This window comes from Cricetulus griseus, chromosome 2, assembly GCF_003668045.3.
Source record: "Cricetulus griseus strain 17A/GY chromosome 2, alternate assembly CriGri-PICRH-1.0, whole genome shotgun sequence".
NCBI classification, from domain to species: Eukaryota; Metazoa; Chordata; class Mammalia; order Rodentia; family Cricetidae; genus Cricetulus; species Cricetulus griseus.
This window is the reverse complement of record NC_048595.1, coordinates 11,942,133-11,963,038: the sequence shown is the minus strand read 5'-3', so window position 1 is coordinate 11,963,038 and position 20,906 is coordinate 11,942,133. Positions and strand designations below refer to the sequence as shown.

The 20,906-nt window shown below is 53.9% G+C and overlaps 1 protein-coding gene across 2 annotated transcripts in view; it reads left to right on the top strand.

The window, feature by feature from the left end:
- The first annotated feature begins 9,686 nt into the window (after nt 1-9,686).
- Epha2 (EPH receptor A2) overlaps nt 9,687-20,906 on the top strand; it is a 28,253-nt gene continuing 17,033 nt past the window's right edge. The window contains exons 1-3 of one of the 2 annotated variants that reach the window (XM_027399910.1): nt 9,687-9,768; nt 15,178-15,245; nt 17,523-18,198. In XM_027399910.1, the coding sequence (XP_027255711.1) occupies nt 9,687-9,768; nt 15,178-15,245; nt 17,523-18,198 (826 nt within the window). Of the gene's footprint in view, nt 9,769-10,477; nt 10,583-15,177; nt 15,246-17,522; nt 18,199-20,906 lie in introns of those variants that run through there. The other variant, XM_027399911.2, reaches the window with a different exon arrangement.

Sequence of the window (20,906 nt, the reverse complement as noted above, 5' to 3'; positions counted from 1 at the left end):
GGGTCGGAAGCCCGGGCGGCCTGTGTGAGACGGGGCGGGGCGGGGCGGCTGCCCCAGGTCTGTGGCCTCCCCTCCCCCAGTGCTCGGGACCCAGTCCGCCTCTGCGCGCCACGTTCTCAGCGTTTTGCTGGGCTCCTAGCTGTTCCGCGCTCAGCGTTTATTGCTTGCTGCCAGGCTCATCTTTTAGCAGCAGAGAGGGCAGAGGGGCCGGAGGATAGCATTGAGTGGACTGGGTTGGACTTGGTCTTCCAGGGCAGGGCCGCCTGAGTCCCCACTCCCGCCTGCGCACTGCTGGGGCCACGCTGAACATCTCAAATTATGGTTTGTTTTATTTTGGTTAGACAGATCCTCATGTAGTCCAGGCTCACCGCCAACTCTACTAAGTAGCCAAGGCTAGCCTTGAAATCGTCATCCTCTTGCCTCCACCTCCCTAGTGCTGGGGATTATAGGCCTAAATCACCACACCAAAGTGTGAGTGTGTGTTGAGACCAGTCTCACTATGCAGCCCAAATTGGCCTCAAACTCACAGCAATCCTCCTGTTTCAACATCTGGGATTCCAGGTGTGAGCCATCACACTCCATTTATGTGTGTCATTTTGAAGAGGCCTTTGATGGATCTGGTGAGAAACCCGGACAACACACAGGAAGTACACACAGTAAACTAGCCATTTGCACATACCCCAGGAGGTTCCTAGTTTCCAAACACACCGGGTCCTCAAGCAAGGTGCTCGACTCCCAGGTTCCTACCCAAGTCTTGAGAGAAGGAGAGGGCCCCCACCTCTCTGGCCCCTAATTCCTATACTCATCACCAGGTTTGCACCCTCACAAGTTCACACTCATGCTGAGAAGTGCCCAGTATGCAGCCAGAGCAGACACACACACGCCCATGCACCCACTTCTGTGTGCTCCAGAGAAACTACCCTAAAATGAACGCTTTTCTAATGGCTGTCCATAGGGCTCCCTACATACCAACTTGGGTCAGGGCCCTGGACTCCTCCCCTGCCCCTGTTCCCCTTTCCTGTCCCATTTCCCTCCATCTGTCTGTCTTTCTCCATCAGCCAGTCTCAGGGGAACCCCATGGCCCATTCATCCGGTGTGAGGTGTGAATCCATCTATCTGCAAACAGTCCCGGAAGGGATGTCTTTCGTCACTGGGTCTTGTCCTTCTTTCGGCCACACCCACCCCAGCAAGACCCTTCTCCCTTCCTCAGCAGGGCCTCTCATCACTCACCCAGACCCCCACTCACCCACCCCTCACCCTCCGATCTGTTTCCCTCATCTGTCAATCTGTCTGTCTGTACATCTATCCATCCATCCATCTTTCCTTCCTTCTTCCCTGCTGGGCCCCATCTCTCTCAGCTCTCCCTGTGTCCCATCCATCAACTTACTGACAGTCCTGCGCTGCCAGGTAGTCACCTCCTGGCTTCTCATCTGTTTGTCTGCCCACCAGCCCATCCATCCATCTGTCTCCGAGCCCATCCATCCATCTACCCACTAGCCCGTCCATCATGCAGGCCACTTTTGGGTTCTTGCCACGTTCACATGCTCCCTGGCGGAGGCTCTCCTCAGTAAGCACTGGGCAGGGGTGTGTGTGCCCTTAGGTACCTTTGTGGCCCTCCCAATACCTCCTGTGCTGAATCGGGTAACTGTACTGATCCTGGAGCAGGTTACCTACAGCCAGGGAGGGGAGGAGCTGGGGGGCAGGTTTAGGGGTTCTCAGAGGCATCGAGCCCCCAGCGTGGCTTTCCCTACCCTTCTGTTCTTCCTCCCTCTGAGCCTCCACCCAAGCCATTGGCCCAGCTGTCAGAAAGGAAGGGGTGACACTTGACAAATCCCATGCCAACCCGGGGCCCCCAAATAGGGTGTTAGTGATAAAAATAAGCAAAGCTGATGTTCTGAGGACCTGCCTTGTGCCAGGCATCGTGCCAACTTTTCACACTTTCCTGTCTACCCCCACAAGGTGGATATTGCATTATTTTTATCCCCACTTGACATAGGAGAAAACAAGCTTGGAGCCCAGACACACCCCTTTAGCCTCTTCACAGTCGATGAGGGCCAGCCATGGTTCTGTCTACCTACCTGCCCAGGGAACACTGGAGTTTTATTGGGGGGGGCAGGAACTAGACTAGAGAGGGGCACAGGAGGCCACTTGTGTAGTAGAGTTGAACCAGGACCATAGGGTCAGGTGGACTCGATCTTTGCTGCAGCAGGGTGGCGCAGGTTTGAACAGGATACCTCAGTTTCCTTGCCTCTGAAATGGAGCCATAAGGACAATGACATAAGACAATCCAGGGAAAACACCTAGAAAGGAAGGCCCCCAGGTCAGAGCGGAGGACGCTGGCACTCAGTTAGGTGCATTTCCTGGAGACCCCTCTGCCCCACCTCTGTGGCTGTGGGAATCCCCCACTACTCACTGTCTCTGAAGCCTGCCCTGGAACTCTAGGCAGGATGCCAGGCTCTGTGCTAGGCATACCTGTGCCAAATGCACAAGTTTCTTAGTGGGTGAGCTACTGTTAGCCCTGTATGTCCTCCTGGGTAAAGTGTGGGGAAAGAGCAAAGTCCCACACACTGCAAGGGCTGGGGTGGGTGACTAAAAAGGGCAGTCTAGTGAAGGTGTCACAGGTGAGCTGAACCACAGAGCAGCCCTGAAAATAGGGGGTAGGGGGAGATCCAGGCAGAGCAGACAGGAAGTGCCAGAGCCAGTAAGGAGCAGGGTCCCCTGATTGCTGCCTGTATTGCAAATTCCCTAGCACAGGGGTTACAGGAAGTCTTTCCCTGGAGCTGACAGCCTTCAGGTGCTGCCCTGGGGAGGCCGAGAAGACAGAGCACAGATCTGAAGTCTGAAGTCGGGCCAGAGTTGTAGTCCTCACTGTGGCTCTGGAATTTTCCACAAGCCCCTCCCCCTCCATGGGCCTGGTTCTTCCATAGAAAAGGCACGGAATAGGGCTGGTGACATGGCTCAGCAGGTAAAGGCAATTGCTTGTGTCCTGAGTCCCATCCCTGTGACCCAGCTGCCACTGTCTGTCTCCTGGAACCTCCTCCACTCAGGCACAGTGGCAAGCAGGCACCATAAAATAGGTACATGTCAAAAATAAATAAGAGAGCCGGGTGGTGGTGGGTGCTGGCCCACGCCTTTAATTTCAGCACTCAGGGGACAGAGGCCAGCAGATCTGTATGAGTTCGAGACCAGCCTGGTCTATGTAGCAAGTTGCAGGCCGGCCAAAGCTACTGAGACCTTGTCTCAAAACAAAAACAAAAACCACACACACACAAAACAAACAAACAAAAAACAGAAAAAAAAAAGAAAAAGAAAAAAGAAAGACAAGGGCTTGATTTTCCGTGTTCCATACAAGTGTGGTGGAGTGGGGTGGGCTTGTGGAGGAAAGTCAGTTTTGCGGTGGGACTCGTGTTTTAGTGTGTAAAATGGGGATAGAATTCGGGCTTTGGGTGTTGCATACTGGCATTGTGTTCTCTAGCACGCAGCAGGATTCATAAACTCACGTGGGCTCCTCATTTGCTTTGATTTCTCATTATGAAGCTCGGGCTGGCCTTGAACTCGGGGCAAGTCCTCTCCTGCTTTCGAGACCCAATCGCTGGACTTGCAGGCCTGAGCCACCACGTCTGGCTTGCTGTGCTTTTTAAAATACTTCGCTGCAGGCAGGCCCGACACTCTGAGGCTAGACAGAGAAGTAAGGTAGGGATCAGACACTAAACCCAGCTGGAAGGCCAGGAGGATGTGGACTGATGGGGGAGGGAGGGCCCCTCGGAATGAGGGGCGGGGGCTGGAGGAGGGGGCAGAGAATCTAAACGGGAGATGGGCGGAAGGCACCCTGGTGACCCTGGGGACTGAGCGGAGGCCCCGCCTCTCGCGGGGGGCCCCGCCCTGGCCCCCCGAGGGCAGGATTTGCGGAAAACCCACTTCAAAGGGTCCCAGGAAGCGCTTGCGAGCCCCAGAGGAAGCGGTGCAGCCTCTAATCCAGCTCTAGGGGTGGGTGGGGGAAGCCCCGCAATTACACACGGGTTTCCTCCCGTGCCCCCCTTAAAATCTGGGAGCCCACACGTGAGTCCACGACCCTCACCTCAAACCGCCTTATTCCCGGTGCGGGTGTGTGTGTTGGGGGTGGGGCGGGAAGCGGCGCTCTGCAAAGCTTTTACCTAGAGCACCCCAAAGCCTCACCCGAAAAGCTGATTAGCCAATTTCATTTTTCCCCTGCGCTTGGAAAGTACGTTCTTTTGAAAAGCAGGCTCTAGTAAAAGCTTGTGTGCGGTTCACAAATACCGTACGCCAGGCACCACTGGGGCCAGCAAGAGGGAGTGAACTCAGCCCCTGCCCCTCAAGGAGCTCCCTGCTGAAGGGGGCGCCGGTACCTTACACCTGACCTTGGGTTTGTTCGCCGAGGATATTTAGTTGGCTCAGTCAGCTTTCAGAAGTGACTTGATTGTAGCTGGAATTTAAGGCCCATTGACTGTGGACCCATTCGAGCTGTCAAGGGCACTGTCTATGGGACCTCATGGAATCCCAGCAACTGCTCTGGAGTGCCCCCATTATTGTGCCTTTTTAAAAAAAAAAATACAAAAACAAAAAAACAAACCATACAGCTAAGTCTCCTATGTGCTACTCCCAGGAGGCAGATATGCTGGCCCTGCATGCCTCCGTTTTAGCATCCATTTATCCACACTCCCACCCCTTCTGAATCCATCCGACCCTCTCACGTTCCTTGGGGTCTCTCTACACTTCAGGACTTCATTCTCCAGGGCAGTGGTTCTTTTTTTCTTTATTATTATTATGTATCCAACATTCTGCTTCCATGTACATCTGCACACCAGAAGAGGGCACCAGATGTCATAATGGATGGTTGTGAGCCACCATGTGGTTGCTGGGAATTGAACTCAGGACCTCTGGAAGAGCAGTCAGTGCTCTTAAACTCTGAGCCATCTCTCCAGCCCTGGGCAGCGGTTCTTAATCTTCCTAATGCTGTGACCTTTTAGTACAGGTCCTCCCTCATATTGTGGTGACCCCCCCAATATAAAATTATTTCGTTGCTGCTTCATAACTGTAATTTTGCTACTGTTATGAATCCTAATATAAATACCTACTATGGGATCCTAAGGGGGTCACGACAGTTGAGAACCACTGTTCTAGCACGTCATCAAGACAGGTCTTGAAGAGTGGGGTAGGAACTGTCCAGATGGAAATACCCGAGGAGAGGACACTGCTTGGACAACCTGCAGGCAGGAAAGTGTATGATGTCCTTGGATGTGTTGTTGACTCACACGTGTAGCCAGGGCTAGACAGAACCAAGTACAAGAATCAAGAGCTAAAGGCCTGCTTGGGGGACTTATCATGTCCCCTGTCTTATTGCCTCAAAAAAAAAAAAAAAAAAAAAAAAAAAAAAAAAAAAAAAAAAAAGCCAGGTGGCGGTGTCCGCCTTTTTAATTCCAGTACTTGGGAGGCAGAGGCAGGTGGATCTCTGAGTTCGAAGCCAGGCTGGTCTACAGAGTGAGTTCCAGGACAGCCAGGACTGTTACATAGAGAAACTCTGCCTCAGGAAGAAAAATAATAATAATAAATGTAAAAGTGAAAAGAAAGTGAAGGGAACTGATTCAGAATGTTACCACCAGACGCGAGCATCTATGGAATGACTCCTGCTTGCAAGCTACTTTTCTCTTGGCTTCAGGAATGCAGATGCATCACTGTCGAACCCTGCCTCAGGGAGATCTCCAGGCTGGTAGGAGAGATTGTTAAGGACTATGCAGGAATCTGAGAAAGAGTTCCTTTGGCTCAGTTGCAGATCCTCATTGTTCCAGGATGACTTAGGAGAGAGGGGACCCAGCCCTGGAAGCCACTAAGGGGACAGTCATCACACTGGCCTGGAAATCCTGCTTACAGACAGCCGGCACATCATTCTGGTGAGGGACTGGGTACAGCCTGAGCTCATTCCTTCCCTGGGCACAATGAGAGCAGATTGGCCACCTAATGGGGGTCAGCTTGACAGTGCTTAGAACTGAGCCTGGCATGCAGTGAGCCCTTTATACGCAGTTGGCAGTTGGCTCCAATGATTTTTTTTTCTGATTATATCTGGCTCTTGGCCAAAGGCAGATGCAGATCAAAGCTGGGTGGGGAAACCGAGGCGTCAACATTCTTGTGGGTGGTCTGCTTGTGCCTAGCTTGAAGCAGAGCCCTAGCAAAAGTGGGCACCTGGGCCGGCAGGTGAGCTGGCATCTTCTCTCTCTCTCTGGTTCCACCTGCCTGTCCTGGAAGCCTTGTCCGCTGCAGTGGCACTCAAGCCCCCAGGGCTCCTTGGGGCCTTTACAGGGTAATTCCATCTTCATTACAGCTGATTACGCCGCAATAAATACCATGTTCCAGGGCCAATTTATGAGACTCACTAGGGAACTTTCCCCCTTAGCATCCACTCTCACAGAGCCAGCCAGGAGAAGGGGAGGGTGTGCCAGCAAATGAGTGACTAAAGCCCCTGCCTCCTGCCACTGTGTATTTCTTCCCACCAGCCTCCTGGTTCCTGTTACATGCTGTAGATGGGTGAGAACACAGCCTGGTGCTCAGCCCCACACCCACTCCAGCACACACCACCTCTCAGCATATGACCCCAACAGTGAGGCCTGCCAGGAGCACCTTGGTATGTGGAGGGATCAACTTTTGGGGGCTATACATAAAACACATACATGGTACAAAGAGAAACAGCCCTTCGTGAAAATTAGTACATCGGAGAACTGACCAACACCCTGTTCACTTAAGCTTCCTTCATTCAACAAAAGTTTTCTGAAGAAAACTTTGACTGCTGGGCACTGTCTGTTTCTATTAACATTCTAGTCTTCTACATCTGTCTTCCTTCCTTCCTTCCTTCCTTCCTTCCTTCCTTCCTTCCTTCCTTCCTCTCTCTCTCTCTCTTTCTCTCTCTCTCTCTTTCTTTCAAGGAAGGTCTTAGTATATACACTGGCTGGCCTGGAGTTCTCTATGTAGACCAGGCCAGCCTTGAGCTCCCAGAGATCTGCTTGCCTCTGCTTTCCTGGTGCTGGAATCAATGGTACACATCATGGTACCCACAGTATGTTTTCTAGCGTCATAATGAAAATACAGGGCCTGAAGATGTCATGTCACACACATATGGGGTCTCACAAACAACTCTTAGGGCTAAATATGTTGGTGCACACCTGTAATCCTAGAACATGGGAGGCAGAAAAAAGAGGTTCAAGGCCAGCCTCAGCTACATAGTAAGTTCCAGAACAGCCTGGGCTTGTCTGACCTTGCCCCAACAGTCACATCCTGAGACTGCAGAGATGGCAGTCTTCTTCAGAGGACCTGAGTTCAGTTCCAAGCACATACAACTTGGGGCTCACAATTGCCTGTAACTCCAACTCCAAGGGATCCCCTGCACTGTTTTGGCCTCTGAGGCACCAGGAACACACACATATCAAATAAATAAATAAATAAATAAATAAATCAAAATAAAACAAAAGCAACTGACAGGAAGTCAACAGAAACCACAGTGTCCCCCAGCCTAGCGTGTCCAACAGAACACTTCCCCATACCATGTGTGTGCTACACACATGCTCTACTCATCTAGGTACACATGCATGCACTGCATGCACGTGCCTATCCGCAGGACCTTCGCTCACCACATTCCCTGCCTCCCCAGATATGATTTCCTCTTGCTGAACCGCATGTAACCGTAATAACAGCTGCGATTTGCCTAGCGAGTTCCACATCCTGGTCTGTGCAGTTTCCATGCATGACCTTATTTGATCTTCACAGTGAATCTCCCAAGTAGGTTCTCAGTGTCCCCCAAGGAGCACAGGGAGGCTCAGAGCAGCAAAATTTGTCTAGGTTTTTCATTGCTGCCTCCACAATCTGTGTTCTCCACTGCCGTGAAGGGTGGCACACCCGGGCACACACAGACAGATCCTCTCACACTCCAGCACACACTTAACAAGCACAGCAACACTTGCATTGACAGACATCCACACTCAATATTGTACACAACGAACTCCTGATTCCCCACCACCAGACATCCACATACCAACCTTATACATCTAATCCTACTTATCAGTACTTCTACATTCAAACATGCTCACACACACATGTTCAGCCATTCTCCAGGACACTTGTGTGCTCACATTCTCAGAAGTCATAGGCTCTTGTCCCATCCTGATCAAAGGCTTTAATTAACCCCAACACCTGTAATTAACCCTTTCTCTCCCCCTCCAGGGGAGATGTCTGGACCCGCTTCTCAGAAACAGGCGCCAAGGCCAAGTTGGTGGGTAGGACCCCAGGAGGACCTGGTACCAGAGTAGTATAGTGTGGGCCAGGATGAACAGGGCCAGGGGAGTCAAGGAGAGGAAGGCCAGAGACTAGAAAGAGGGCGGAAAGGTTCATGAAGAACCAAGCCTGCTACAACTGTTCCCTTTTGCACTGGCCAAATGGTAACTGGGCAACAGACAGTTGTGGGTGGCCAGGCTGGCTGCTGAGTTCACTTTGTGCCCGTTTGTTTCACTAAAGCTAGTCTAGAAAGATGAACTCAGACCTGAGGAACCTTGGCAGAGAAAGGGTGGGCGGGAGGCAAGCGTCTCCAGAGAATCAAAGCATACCTTCTCATTCTGTCATCCGAGGATCAGGGGACGAGGGTGTCCTGCTGAAATTCACAGGCAAAGCTCAGGAGTTACCCATGAGGGCATGAGGTGGGTCCCCAAATGGAGCAGTGGTTGAAACAGAGAGGACCCAGATTCAAAACCTGCCTCCATGACTGGTGAACTGTGTAACCTTTGGGCATGTCCTAGGAAACCTGGGAACCTTAGTTTAAACCCTCCATTCTGAGCCAGGCGGTGATGGTGCACGCCTTTAATCCCAGCACTTAAGAGGCAGAGGCAGGGGGATTTCAGTGACTTGAAGGCCACCCTGGTCTACAAGGTAAATCCCAGAACAGCCAGGACTGCTACACAGAGAAGTCCTATCTCGAAAAACCAAAACCAAACAAACAAAACCCCCTCTGTTCTGAAGTGGAAGTGAAGACACCTGCCTGTCTGAAGCGTTCCCAGAGGCACCACTCTTGGTACACAGCTTGGAGGGAGGACCTTGTTTGGTGTGGCATATCTTCTAAAGTTCTCAGGAACTAGTGTGTGTGTGTGTGTTATCAGGAGTCCTTCTCCAGGCGTTGCTAAGGAGGCTTCTGCTTCTTTGATTTACAACTCATTTCTGCGCAGGTCTTGAAGCCCAAGGGCAAAAGGCGAGAATAGGAAAGGCTCAGCGCAGGTTCATTCCGCACATTTGGGCTTAGAGATCAGATCCCCGGGGAATAACCATGGCAGGCGCTTTGAAGCGCGCGAACTCCATAAGGTTTGGGGCTGGGGGGACGCCAGCCCTACACAGACCCCCTACAATCTTCTCAAATCCCTGCCTTCCCCCACTCCAACTTCCCTCTCCCTTCCCCGCCCTCCAGTCCCGGTGTCAGCCCGGCCCCTTTAAAGACATTCCTGAGGGCGTGGTTTCGGTGACGTCAGCGCGGGGCATGAATGAACAGGAGCGGGTTCTCACCCAACTTCCATTAAGGACTTGGGGCAGGAGGGGAAGAAGTTGTCCCTGGCGAGCCGGCGGGCGGGCGGGCGGCGGCAAGAGCAGGACACCGAGGCCGGCGTGAGACAGCTGAGGTCGTGGGCAGCGAGAGGCTCGGCATGGAGCTGCGGACGGCCGGCTTCTGCCTCGCGCTGCTGTGGGGTTGCTCGCTGGCGGCCGCGGCGGCACAGGGAAAGGAAGGTGAGTGTCTGCGCGGTGGCGGCAGCCAGCAGGGACCCCCGGCCCCAGGAACCCGGGTGCTGGCGCCCCGCGCTCCTCTCCAGCGCTCACCTTTGGAAACTGACTTGTGACTGCTGGGTCCCGCGCGCTGGGCTCGGTGGGGTGCGCGGGCTGCGACCGGGGACGATCTTGGGGACCCCCTCCCTCCTGGGATCCCAGGGTCTCTGGAACTTAGAGGTGACGGCTGGGGCGCGCAGGGTTCGGAGGCCGCGGAACTTGGAACGCGGCGCCCGCCACGCGGTTGCAGCCTGGCGGAGGCTTCGGGAACGCGACCCCCGCAGGGCGCGCGGGGTCCCTCGGAGGAAAGGAGGCGTCTAAGTGGACTTTTCCGGGCGATCAGACCCTTAGTAACCCAGTTTACCTAACTCATCTGCTTCCGATCCGTACGGAATGCATTTGGGTGCAGGCCCCGCTTTTTGGGGAGGGGGCTTCTCGGCGGCCTGAACCGAGATGGTTTCTCTGCCCCCCGTTTTCACTCGGGTGCCAAAGGTCAGCCTAGGAAGCGCCTGGGGTCACCCCTGACCACGCTCACCTTCCCTGCTTGCCAAGCCGCGCTCGCAGGTTCAGGAGACAGGTTAAGGGCCAGGAGGGAGGACAGGAAGTCCCAAAGTCAAGTGTTCTGAGCAAGGGGTGACTCAGAAGGAGGAAATGCTGCAGGTGGGGTTGCGGCCTCCCTCGGTTTAGAGCCGTCATCTCGGGGCCACCGGGAGCCCAGGCACCTGGAGGTTGGGAGTGAATCACCTGCCCCCGCCCCAGCGTCCTGGAGCCACGCAAGGTGAGGGGGCTGCAGACACTGCCTTTGCCCAAGGCGAGGCCAGGGCTGTGCCTGGGGGCGTTGTCCCTCAGCTGGGGTCTCCGAGAGGATGGGGACTCCTGCCCTGCCCTTGGCCGAGGATCTTCCTGTCCGCCCAGCCGGAGCTGGCTTCCGTTTCCCACAGTGAAAACTTTTCCCTGCTTTTGGGCATAGCGCGGCTCCTGCGGGCTCCAGCAGGGGAAGCGTGGAGGAAACCCGGGTGGGTGAGAAGTTAACTTATTCTTCTCGCCTTCCACGTTGGGAGGGTAAAAGGCCAGTTTGGAGCTTTTGGAGTGTGGGGAGTTTGAGGTGGAACGGTGTCAAATCCTAGCCCCATCCCAAGGGCAGACAAAGCCCCTGGTCGTCGTCCCCTCCCTCCCCCCGGGAAGTTCTTTTTGTCAAGGTGTGCTCTGAAAGGCAGGGCGGGGCAGAGGATCTGCGACCCTCATGCCCCTCTCCTCGTCCTGGGAACTCCGGGGAACTATGGCTGGGGAGAAGGCAGACAGCTGGAATGGCTACAGGCCTTTCCTGGGCTGCCACGGAGTTAAGCCTGCTTTGCTCTGCGGGCTCCCGACCCCCAGCCCCCAGCCCTCAGCCCCCTGCAGGGAAGCCTTAAACAATCTTGTACTTGTGCCTGTGGGTGCATCTGTCCTCCTCATCCCAGCCTTTGTGATTAATCCCGTCCTGCATGGGATGCAGGAGAAAAATAGTGCATATTGCCCCGTGGTTTTGGAAAATTCTTGTTTAGGCTGCGGACACCCCAGGAGCAACTAGTGGGCGATTTGCCTGTGTGTTGGGGCGGGGGTCGTTGTGACCCAGCTGGTTTCACTTCTGGTTGGGGGAGCTGCCGGCAGGTATGATGTGTCTCCTTCCTAGCCTCAGACACAGCTGTGCAGTCTCCTCTACCGTTCTTTGCTGAACTTGGAAACCCAGGGGGAACCAGTAAGGTTCTCGACAGCTGCTGAATTTGCCTCCCTGCAGTAACTTTTACTTTTTATTGCAGTGTGTGTGTGTGTGTGTGTGTGTGTGTGTGTGTGTGTGTGTGTGTGTGTGTATTTGAGTGCTAACGCACAAGTGTGGACAAACTTGCAGGAGGAATTGGTTCTCCACACTGGAGTTCCAATTCCATTGGGTTCTGGAATTGGAACTCTGGTGACAGACAAGTGCTTTTACCTGCTGAGCCATCTCACCACCCCGTCCTTTACAAATCAGAGTGAGGGAGGCCCACCACTAGTCAGTCAGGGCCCTCGCTCCGCACAGAGGGTCTGACCCATGCATCCAGCTGTCTCATCCAGCCAGAATTGCTTGCCGCTGACTCTGTTGGATGGGGGTTAGAGGTGCAGGAGGCCCAGAGAGGGCTGGGTTTCTTAGCTCAGCAAGGGCCATGCCTGCCTCCCAATCCCATGCCTGTTTGCATCCCGAGTCTCCGGTTTTCCCCTCCCCCCCTTTTAGGTGTAAACTGATCTTGGGTAAAGGGGGATGAGGTTAGCAGGGAGGTGCCAAGGGGGACACTGCGTTGTGGGAAAGCTCATAAAGGTAACCTTATGGTGGCAGATTCCCCCTGCCCCCATCGGTGTCTCTTAGGGGACAGAGGACTTATGGGGTACTCCATCTAGGGCAACCTTTTGGTGATGCCCTGAGAGGGTCATGCCGAGGGGCTCCCAAGCTTCCTGCTTCCAATAAGCCAGAACCTTTGATTACCAGAGCCCAGGGCCTCTGTGAGGGCAGAGGGACAGCTGGGCTCTCCCTGTTCCTGGTGGTTGGTTCTAGGGAATTTCCATGGGAGGGGGCTGTGGCTGGCAGCCCTTGGGATGTGTGAAGCCTTCTTTTCTTCTCAGATTGAACCTGGTCATATTTCTAGATCCAGGCTTGGGCTGGCCCTCCTGTCAGGTTAACCCTTCAAAGCCCCTTCCCCAAGGGACTTAGCCTGAAGTTTCCACCGTGTGTGTGTGTGTGTGTGTGTGTGTGTGTGTGTGTGTGTGTGTGTGTGTTGAAGTGTGCTATTCGTTAGATTTACTGAGAGTAGCCTGTCCCATCCAACTGGAGTCAGCAACCCCCAGAACCATTCTGTGGGGTTAGAGACTTTCCCAAGGTTAGGCCCTGGGCATGTCTGAACAAATCCCTGCCGTTACCCACCTCACCTTCCACTGTCTCCAACTGCCTCTGCCACCACCGGCTGTGGGATGTGGGGTCTGAGCCACTTCAGACTTCCTCTTCCTTGTCTGGGCTGCCAGAGCCTTCCTAGGGTGGCTGAGGCCAGGGTCAGGGTGGTGGTGCCTCTGACAGGCCTTGGGGCTTCCCTAGGAAGGGGACTGTCTAACTTCGGAAAGCATTCTCTTTGTTTGAGACAGAATTTCACCATGTAGCACTGGCTGGCCTCAACTCACAGAGATCCCTTGGTCTCTATACTCAGCTGTTCTTTTTAGTTTTGTTTCACGATGTGTATTTACTTTTGAGACAGGATCTCACTGTAGAGTTCTGGCTGACCTGGAACTTACTTTGTAGACCAGGCTGGCCTCAAACTCACAGAGATCCGCCTGCCTCTGCCTCCTGAGTGCTGGGATTAAAGGCGTGCGCCACCACATCTGGTTAGAGATCAAACCAGAGCTTTGTCCATGTTGAGCAAGAATTGCCGTTTATTTTTGTTGTTGGTAGTGGTGAGAATCGCCCCCTAATTATGTACTCCACTGTCCTTAGGGCCATGACTCCTCCACTCACTGACAATATCTGGAACCCTAGACTGTCTCAGTTTTCCCCAAGGAGCCATTCTCCCAGGTTTTGGTGTGGAGGAGTGTGGCTTCTGAGGCCAAATCCTCAAGCTGCCTTGCCCATGAAAATAATTACTTTGCAGTTCTTGTTTTCTCCACTATAGGTCCTTGGCCTCTGAATCTGGGGATTTGCGTGGGTCCGAAGCATCGGTTTCCTCAATACCTTGCTCTCCAGGGAGGGTGGCATGACTTAACCTTTACTTGGAAATAGTGGAGAAACAGACCTTGGGTCTTGGCTGCTGCACCTGGCAGAGAAGTGGGAGTGGCCCGTGGAAGGAGCCGGAGGGCCAGGCCAGGTGCAGGGAAGCCCCTGCCAGAACCTCCCTCTGCACAGATGCCTCCCTTTGTAAATTTTTTATTTATTTATTAATTTTATTTATTTATTTATTTTTGGTTTTTCGAGGCAGGGTTTCTCTGTGTAGCTTTGAAGCCTGTCCTGGACCTAGCTCTTGTAGACCAGGCTGGTCTCAAACTCACAGAGATCCGCCTGCCTCTGCCTCCCAAGTGCTGGGACTAAAGGTGTGTGCCACCACCACCCAGCTAAATTTAATTTTTTCTATTTTATGTGCATTGGTGTTTTGCCTGCATGTATGTCTGTGTGAGGAAGTCAGATCCCTTGGAACTGGAGTTATAGACAGTTGTGAGCTGCCGTTTGGGTTCTGGGAACTGAACCCACATCTTAACTGCTGAGCCATCTCTCCAGCCCCCTTCCAGATGTCTCTTGAGGGAGGATAGTGTGGTGTCGGCACCTATGCTTTCTCTGGGCCTGGAAAGTCTCCTATGAGGATTTCCATCCATCATTACCCCTGACAGGCACTTCTGCCAGGGATAAGAATGGCTTTCTCAGGGAGGAGACCTGACCAGAGACGTGTAGCATGGGGTACCTCCTGAGACCTCCACGCCAGTGACTGTGCTGGGAAGATCCGTTTCTAGGCCGCCTGCTTCCCCCAGATCTGTCCCCTCTTTTTTTTTTTTTTTTTTATTGATTTTTCGAGACAGGGTTTCTCTGTGGCTTTGGAGGCTGTCCTGGAACTAGCTCTTGTAGACCAGGCTGGTCTCGAACTCACAGAGATCCACCTGCCTCTGCCTCCCAAGTGCTGGGATTAAAGGCCTGCACTACCACCGCCCAGCCCAGATCTGTCCCCTCTTGCTAACATCCCCTTTTTTCTTTCTGACCATGTAGTCTTGCTGGCCTGGAACTCTGTGTAGACCAGGGTGGCAGAGAACTCCTAGTCATCCACTTGCCTCTGCCTCTGGAGTGCTGGAATTAAAGCTGTGTGCCACCAAGAAAGGCTGGCCAACAACCCTTGCTCATGGAGCATCCCAATGCCTATTACCCACTGCTGCTGTGTGTGCTGGGTGGCCTGGTTTGGGCCCGGGTGTTCTTGCCAGGGGGACATGACAGAAGCAGACAGTCCTGCCTTGTGACCTGTGTGAAGTGTTCTCTTGTTGAGGAAGCAGATGTGGCAATGGGGTATCATTTTATTCTGTTCACCCCATCACTCTGCCTAGCTGCTGCCCTGTAGTGCCAAGGCCTGCCCTGCCCTGCCCTGCCCTGCCCCAGCTGGGGCCTTAGGGGACAGCATAGCTGAAACCCTGGTGACAGGTGGTTGCGAGGCATGAGTCCTGCCTCTTCCCAGGTCGAGTCATGTGTAGTTCCTGGGGTTGGGGTCTTCGACACACACACACACACACCACCACCACCACCACCGCCGCGGCCACTACTGCCGCTACCACCCCATGCTGGTCCTGCTGTGTTGCTCCTGGGAAAGCCCCAGCTCACTGGTCCTTTTCCTGTCTTTCCTACAGTTGTTTTGTTGGACTTTGCAGCAATGAAAGGGGAACTCGGCTGGCTCACACACCCCTACGGCAAAGGAGTAAGTAAAGTTCCAGGGCTGAGGGTGGGCGGGATGGAGGGCTGTGGGTCCCTGGAGAAATGGAAGATGGGAGCCTGGATAAAATACAACAGCTCAACCAAACTTCAAACTGTTCTACCACACAGGACTGAGTGAATTAGTGACCCAGGCCAGGGCAGGCTGGAGCTAGGCAGAAAGGATGGGACCTTAGGTGGCCTTTGTGTATGTGGGTGGGGAAACAGCTGAAGGCCCCAGCAGAATGGGATGCTCCAGAGGGGCTCACAGCTCTACCTGCATCTTGGGAGGGAAGGGTTAAAGGCTGCCCTGTCTCGGAGGTCTTAGTGCAGGAGGTGAAGAGTGAAGGACAGATAAGGGACACTAACTCCCTGCCTGCCTGGGGCCCCTTTCCCTGTCCCTCCCACCCTGACTTACTCCCACTGGGGACATCTCCCTTTCTGCTATGCTCTACAGTGATCTTGCTTGGCCTGACCCCCAATTCAGAGTCAGAGGGTGGGGGACTCTGGAGAAGCTACTGCTGTGCTTTGGGCCTCAGTTTCCCTTACGTGCAATGTATACCCTTGTTAAGTTGATCCTGGGGCTCTGAGCCAGGGAGAGGCTTGTGTCTCTAGGGAACTCTTGGGACAGTGGCTAGAGCTGAGTGAATTGAGTCTACCCCAAATCATGGTGCCAGTAAGGCCTGAAGTAGAGTTTGGAACAGATTTCCAGGACCCTGGAATGTCCAGCTGGAGGCAAATAGCCTTATCCTACCCAGTCATTACATACAATGGGAAACTGAGTCCTGGGGACATGTGGGTCTTGGCCAATGTCACATAGGGCAGGGCAGGCCTCTCTGTCTCTCTCATTCCCTTTACTTGCATTCATATTGATTTTTTTTCATTCATTTCATTTATTCACACATTTCATTCATCTAGGACCTCCCTAAATACCTACTCAGTGCCAGAGAGGCCCTGGGGATTCAGAGCTGAGTCAGTTTCTGTTCCCACACTGAGGAGTTCAGAATACGGCCCTGGGAGCCAGGCTTGTGTTGCCATATGCCAAGTCCTCAGTGGTAAAAGGGGACATGGAGATCGTAGGGGCACACAGCCCCACCCAGACATCCCGGAGGAGCCTGAACTATATTGTAAACATAAGCCGATCAACTCCGGGGCCTGGAGGACCTTCCATTGCTTTGACTCATGGCACATAGTGATGACCCTAGCCACAATGCACCATGACAGCGGTTTCATTTGGTTGTAGCCCTGAACGCCACGTGCTGTGTTCAGCGTTTTGTAGACATTTTGTCATTTATCCTTACAGCAGTTCTGTGTTCCCATTCTACAGATGGGTTCAGGGGGTTCAAATGATGAGAGCGCCCCAGACTGTACCTCAGGCCCAGACATTAGGACCAGAAAGACCCAGAGTCAGGTCTTGGCTCAGCTGTTTTATGGTTGCATTTCTCGGGGTCCTGTAGAATGAGGGCATAAGAACTGGGAGTCGGGTGTGGTGGTACATACCCATCACCTTAACACTTCAGAAGTGGAGGCAGGAGGTATGTTCAGAGTCATCCCACATGACATAGTGAGTTCAAGGCCAGCTTGGGCTACATGAGACACCGTCTCAATAGAACAACAAAAATAAACGGTGGAAAGGGAAGGAACTGTGAAGCTGTGCCCCCTCTGACCCCTACCTGTTACCCACACACAGTGGGACCTAATGCCCCTGGGACTCAGTTCATGCCCCCTCTGACCCTTACCTGTTACCCACACACAGTGGGACCTAATGCCCCTGGGACTCCGTTCATGCCCCCTCTGACCCTTACCTGTTACCCACACACAGTGGGACCTAATGCCCCTGGGACTCCATTCATGCCCCCTCTGACCCTTACTTGTTACCCACACATAGTGGGACCTAATGCCCCTGGGACTCCGTTCATGCCCCCTCTGACCCTTACCTGTTACCCACACACACTGGGACCTAATGCCCCTGGGACTCAGTTCATGCCCCCTCTGACCCTTACCTGTTACCCACACACAGTGGGACCTAATGCCCCTGGGACTCCATTCATGCCCCCTCTGACCCTTACTTGTTACCCACACATAGTGGGACCTAATGCCCCTGGGACTCAGTTCATGCCCCCTCTGACCCTTACCTGTTACCCACACACAGTGGGACCTAATGCCCCTGGGACTCAGTTCATGCCCCCTCTGACCCTTACCTGTTACCCACACACAGTGGGACCTAATGCCCCTGGGACTCCGTTCGTGCCCCCTCTGACCCTTACCTGTTACCCACGCACAGTGGGACCTTATGCAGAACATCATGGATGACATGCCCATCTACATGTACTCGGTCTGCAACGTGGTGTCTGGAGACCAGGACAACTGGCTGCGAACCAACTGGGTGTACCGGGAGGAGGCCGAGCGCATCTTCATTGAGCTCAAGTTCACCGTGCGAGACTGCAACAGCTTCCCGGGAGGCGCCAGCTCCTGCAAAGAGACCTTCAACCTCTACTATGCAGAGTCGGATGTGGACTATGGCACCAACTTCCAGAAGCGCCAGTTCACCAAGATCGACACCATAGCTCCTGACGAGATAACAGTCAGCAGCGACTTCGAGGCTCGAAACGTCAAGCTCAATGTAGAGGAGCGCATCGTGGGGCCGCTCACCCGGAAGGGCTTCTACCTGGCCTTCCAGGACATCGGCGCCTGCGTGGCGTTACTTTCCGTTCGAGTTTACTACAAGAAGTGCCCCGAGATGCTGCAGAGCCTGGCTCGATTCCCTGAGACCATTGCTGTGGCCGTCTCAGAGACACACCCCCTGGCCACTGTGGCTGGCACCTGCGTAGACCACGCAGTGGTACCGTATGGGGGCGAGGAGCCTCTCATGCATTGCACAGTGAATGGCGAGTGGCTGGTGCCGATTGGGCAGTGCCTGTGCCAGGCAGGCTATGAGAAGTTTGAGGACGCCTGCCAAGGTGAGTGGAGGCTCCTGGGGTGGCAGGGAAGCCGGGCTGTGGTGGGAGGGGAGGTGTTGGTGGGGAGGTCACAGCTCTGGGATTGCGCTGTCTTAGTAAGTACACTGGGGATGTCACTGCTCTGATGGGTGATGGCCCTGTGGGTCTAGGGCGACAATGGCATGGGTCCCAGTTCCCAGTTTCGTCCATTTCCTTCACCTCCTGGCCTGGGTTTCATCACCTGGAAAGTGAAGAGGGTCATAGTATCTATCTTGGGGGGTAGTTGTGATAATCACATGACCTCATGCTCGTAAAGTGCTTAGGTCAGCGCCTGACACACACATACCTGTAAGTGTGGTTGTTATTTTTTGATTCATCCCATGAATAGTTCCTGCCCTGCTGGGGCTCTGCAGCAGTCTGTTCCCAGAAACTATTTCTGATTCTCTCACTGTGTGGCCTCAGGCAAGTTGCCCAACCTCTCTGGGCTTCAGAGTTGAGTAGTTTGTTGATTCTGACCCAGGGTATGCTAGGTTCCCCCAGAGTGCATTTGAGAGCTGGTGAAGTGGGGTGCATTGGGCTCTCGCAGCCCCTCCGTTGGGGTTTACTGATGACATGTTGAGATTGCAAAGGGCCCTGTTTGCGTGACTCTCTGGGAACAGGTCTGGGCATTAGTGAACTCACACAGGGGAGGCTGTGGGGACAGCCAGGGCCTGCGACAGCGGAAATGTACAACCACCTCGGGTTTTCGATGGCTGGCTCTGGAAGTGACTGGGGCAGAGCATGTGTGGAATGCAGTTGACCTTTGGAAGGCCACTGTCGCCTGTCCCTGGGAGCTGCTTCTGCAGAGATAAGCCTCATGTTGAGAAACTGGGGGCTAGGGCCTTACATGTCTTGCAGGTGCGCATACCTGCTGGGTGATCTGGTGGGTGACTGGAGCTGGGTAGGTCACTCCTCATCTCTGGCCTCAGCTTTTCCTTTGAGCAAATTGGAAAAACAAAAACAAACAAACAAAAAACCCACCTTAATCCCAGCACTCGGGAGGCAGAGGCAGGTGGATCTCTGTGAGTTCAAGGCCAGCCTGGTCTCCAGAGCGAGTGCCAGGATAGACTCAAGCTACACAGAGAAACCCTGTCTTGAAAAAACAAAAAAACAAAAAACAAAAAAACTCCACCTCTGCCTGCAGACCTAGCTTGCCATGGAGGAGGCCGAAAGACCCCGAAGCCCTTTCTAATAGATAGTCTGTGTGCCTCGGAAATCAGTTCTTAGAAGCTTGCTTAACACAGTGCATAAACCCCTGTGAAGGTTTCCTGTGAACTCTCTCTCCATCACCCTTACTCTCCTCCCAGCTTGCCCTCTGCTTAGGGTGAGCCCCCTTCTCTAGGTGGCCCCTGCTTAGGGTGACCTCAGATGCGCACTCTCAGCTTCAGACAATGACCGTGGGTGTGTGTGTGTATGGGGGGGGGGTGCTGGACAGGACGAGTGGGCCAGGGAGCTCCTCCCCCATGACATCCTAACACAAGAATGTGCGGGTGGAGGAGGGGCGCTTGAAAACTTTCCACCCTGGTGATTCAGACCCTACAGAGATAAGTGGGGCTGGGGGGGCCTTCATGCAGTAAGGCATCCCCCTTCTCTTGGGGATCAGGGTTCTTGGCAGGCTTTGTGTATAAAGACCCCAGCCAGGCCCCCTGGGGGGAGTTAGCTCAGCAGGAGGACCAGTTCCCAAGAGGGACACTTGACTTAGCTGGCATGGGCCCTCTGGAGTTCCAGCCACCCACGGCCCTGGCTCTGTCCCCTTTGCACCTCTTCCCAGCAGGGAAAGGGTCCTGCCATGCTAGCCTGGCAGCCTGTGAGCAGTTCTCCAAACACAGGGAGAGGGACAGGTCCACCAAGTATACTTCTACAAGCGTGCCATGGTGTGTGCATGCACTCAGGCAATCATGGACACAATTTCAAAATTCTCCTTTCTTCATCCTGCTCAGCAGCCTGTGACAGTGGCACTGAGCCGGGGTCAATGACAGTGTGCTCTGAAAAGTTCGTCTTCTTGAGTCCTTCCATCCTTTCTGTGAGGCTAGGACTCTTTGTTGGTCCCATTGAATAGATGAGGAAACTGAGGCTTGGAGGCTTACCTGGAATCATACAGCTACGTCAGGGTTTAAATCATGCTGCCCAGCAGTACCCAGGCCTCCATGGGTCAGGAAGTGGGGCAGGAAATGACCAGATCCTGTGGAATCCCTGACTCAGCTCTTGGCACTGATACGGGCTCGCTGGGCAGCTCTGGGATGGCAGGTCTTGGCACCGGGGCTGAGGCTCCATCAGAGGGAGGGGTGGGGTGACTAGAGGGCCATTGCTGGGTGTGCTGGGAACATGGGTGCGGGCACAGGGTCTTTCTGATCTGCTTGGCTGTCTTTAAGCTGTAGCCCCAGGTGCTTCTGTTACAACTTTTACTGATGAGAGGGGGCGTGGCACCTTCCTTCTGGTCAAGGTCATTTCCAGGGTAATCAGGCTGCATATTTGTTCTTCCTGGGGGTTCCCGCCCCGGAAGGCTGGAGCTAGACAGGAAAGAGTTAAGTGGTCAGAGGAAAGGAAGGTCCTTCCAGGTGGACAGGTGGGCATGCTGCCCGGCTGCAACTACCCAGAGCTATGTCAGGAATGAGCCAACCTCCCTCCAGCCCACCCCCAGCCCTGCCCAGGGGACAGTGGAGTCACTCAGGCTGACTGCCATCTCCCTG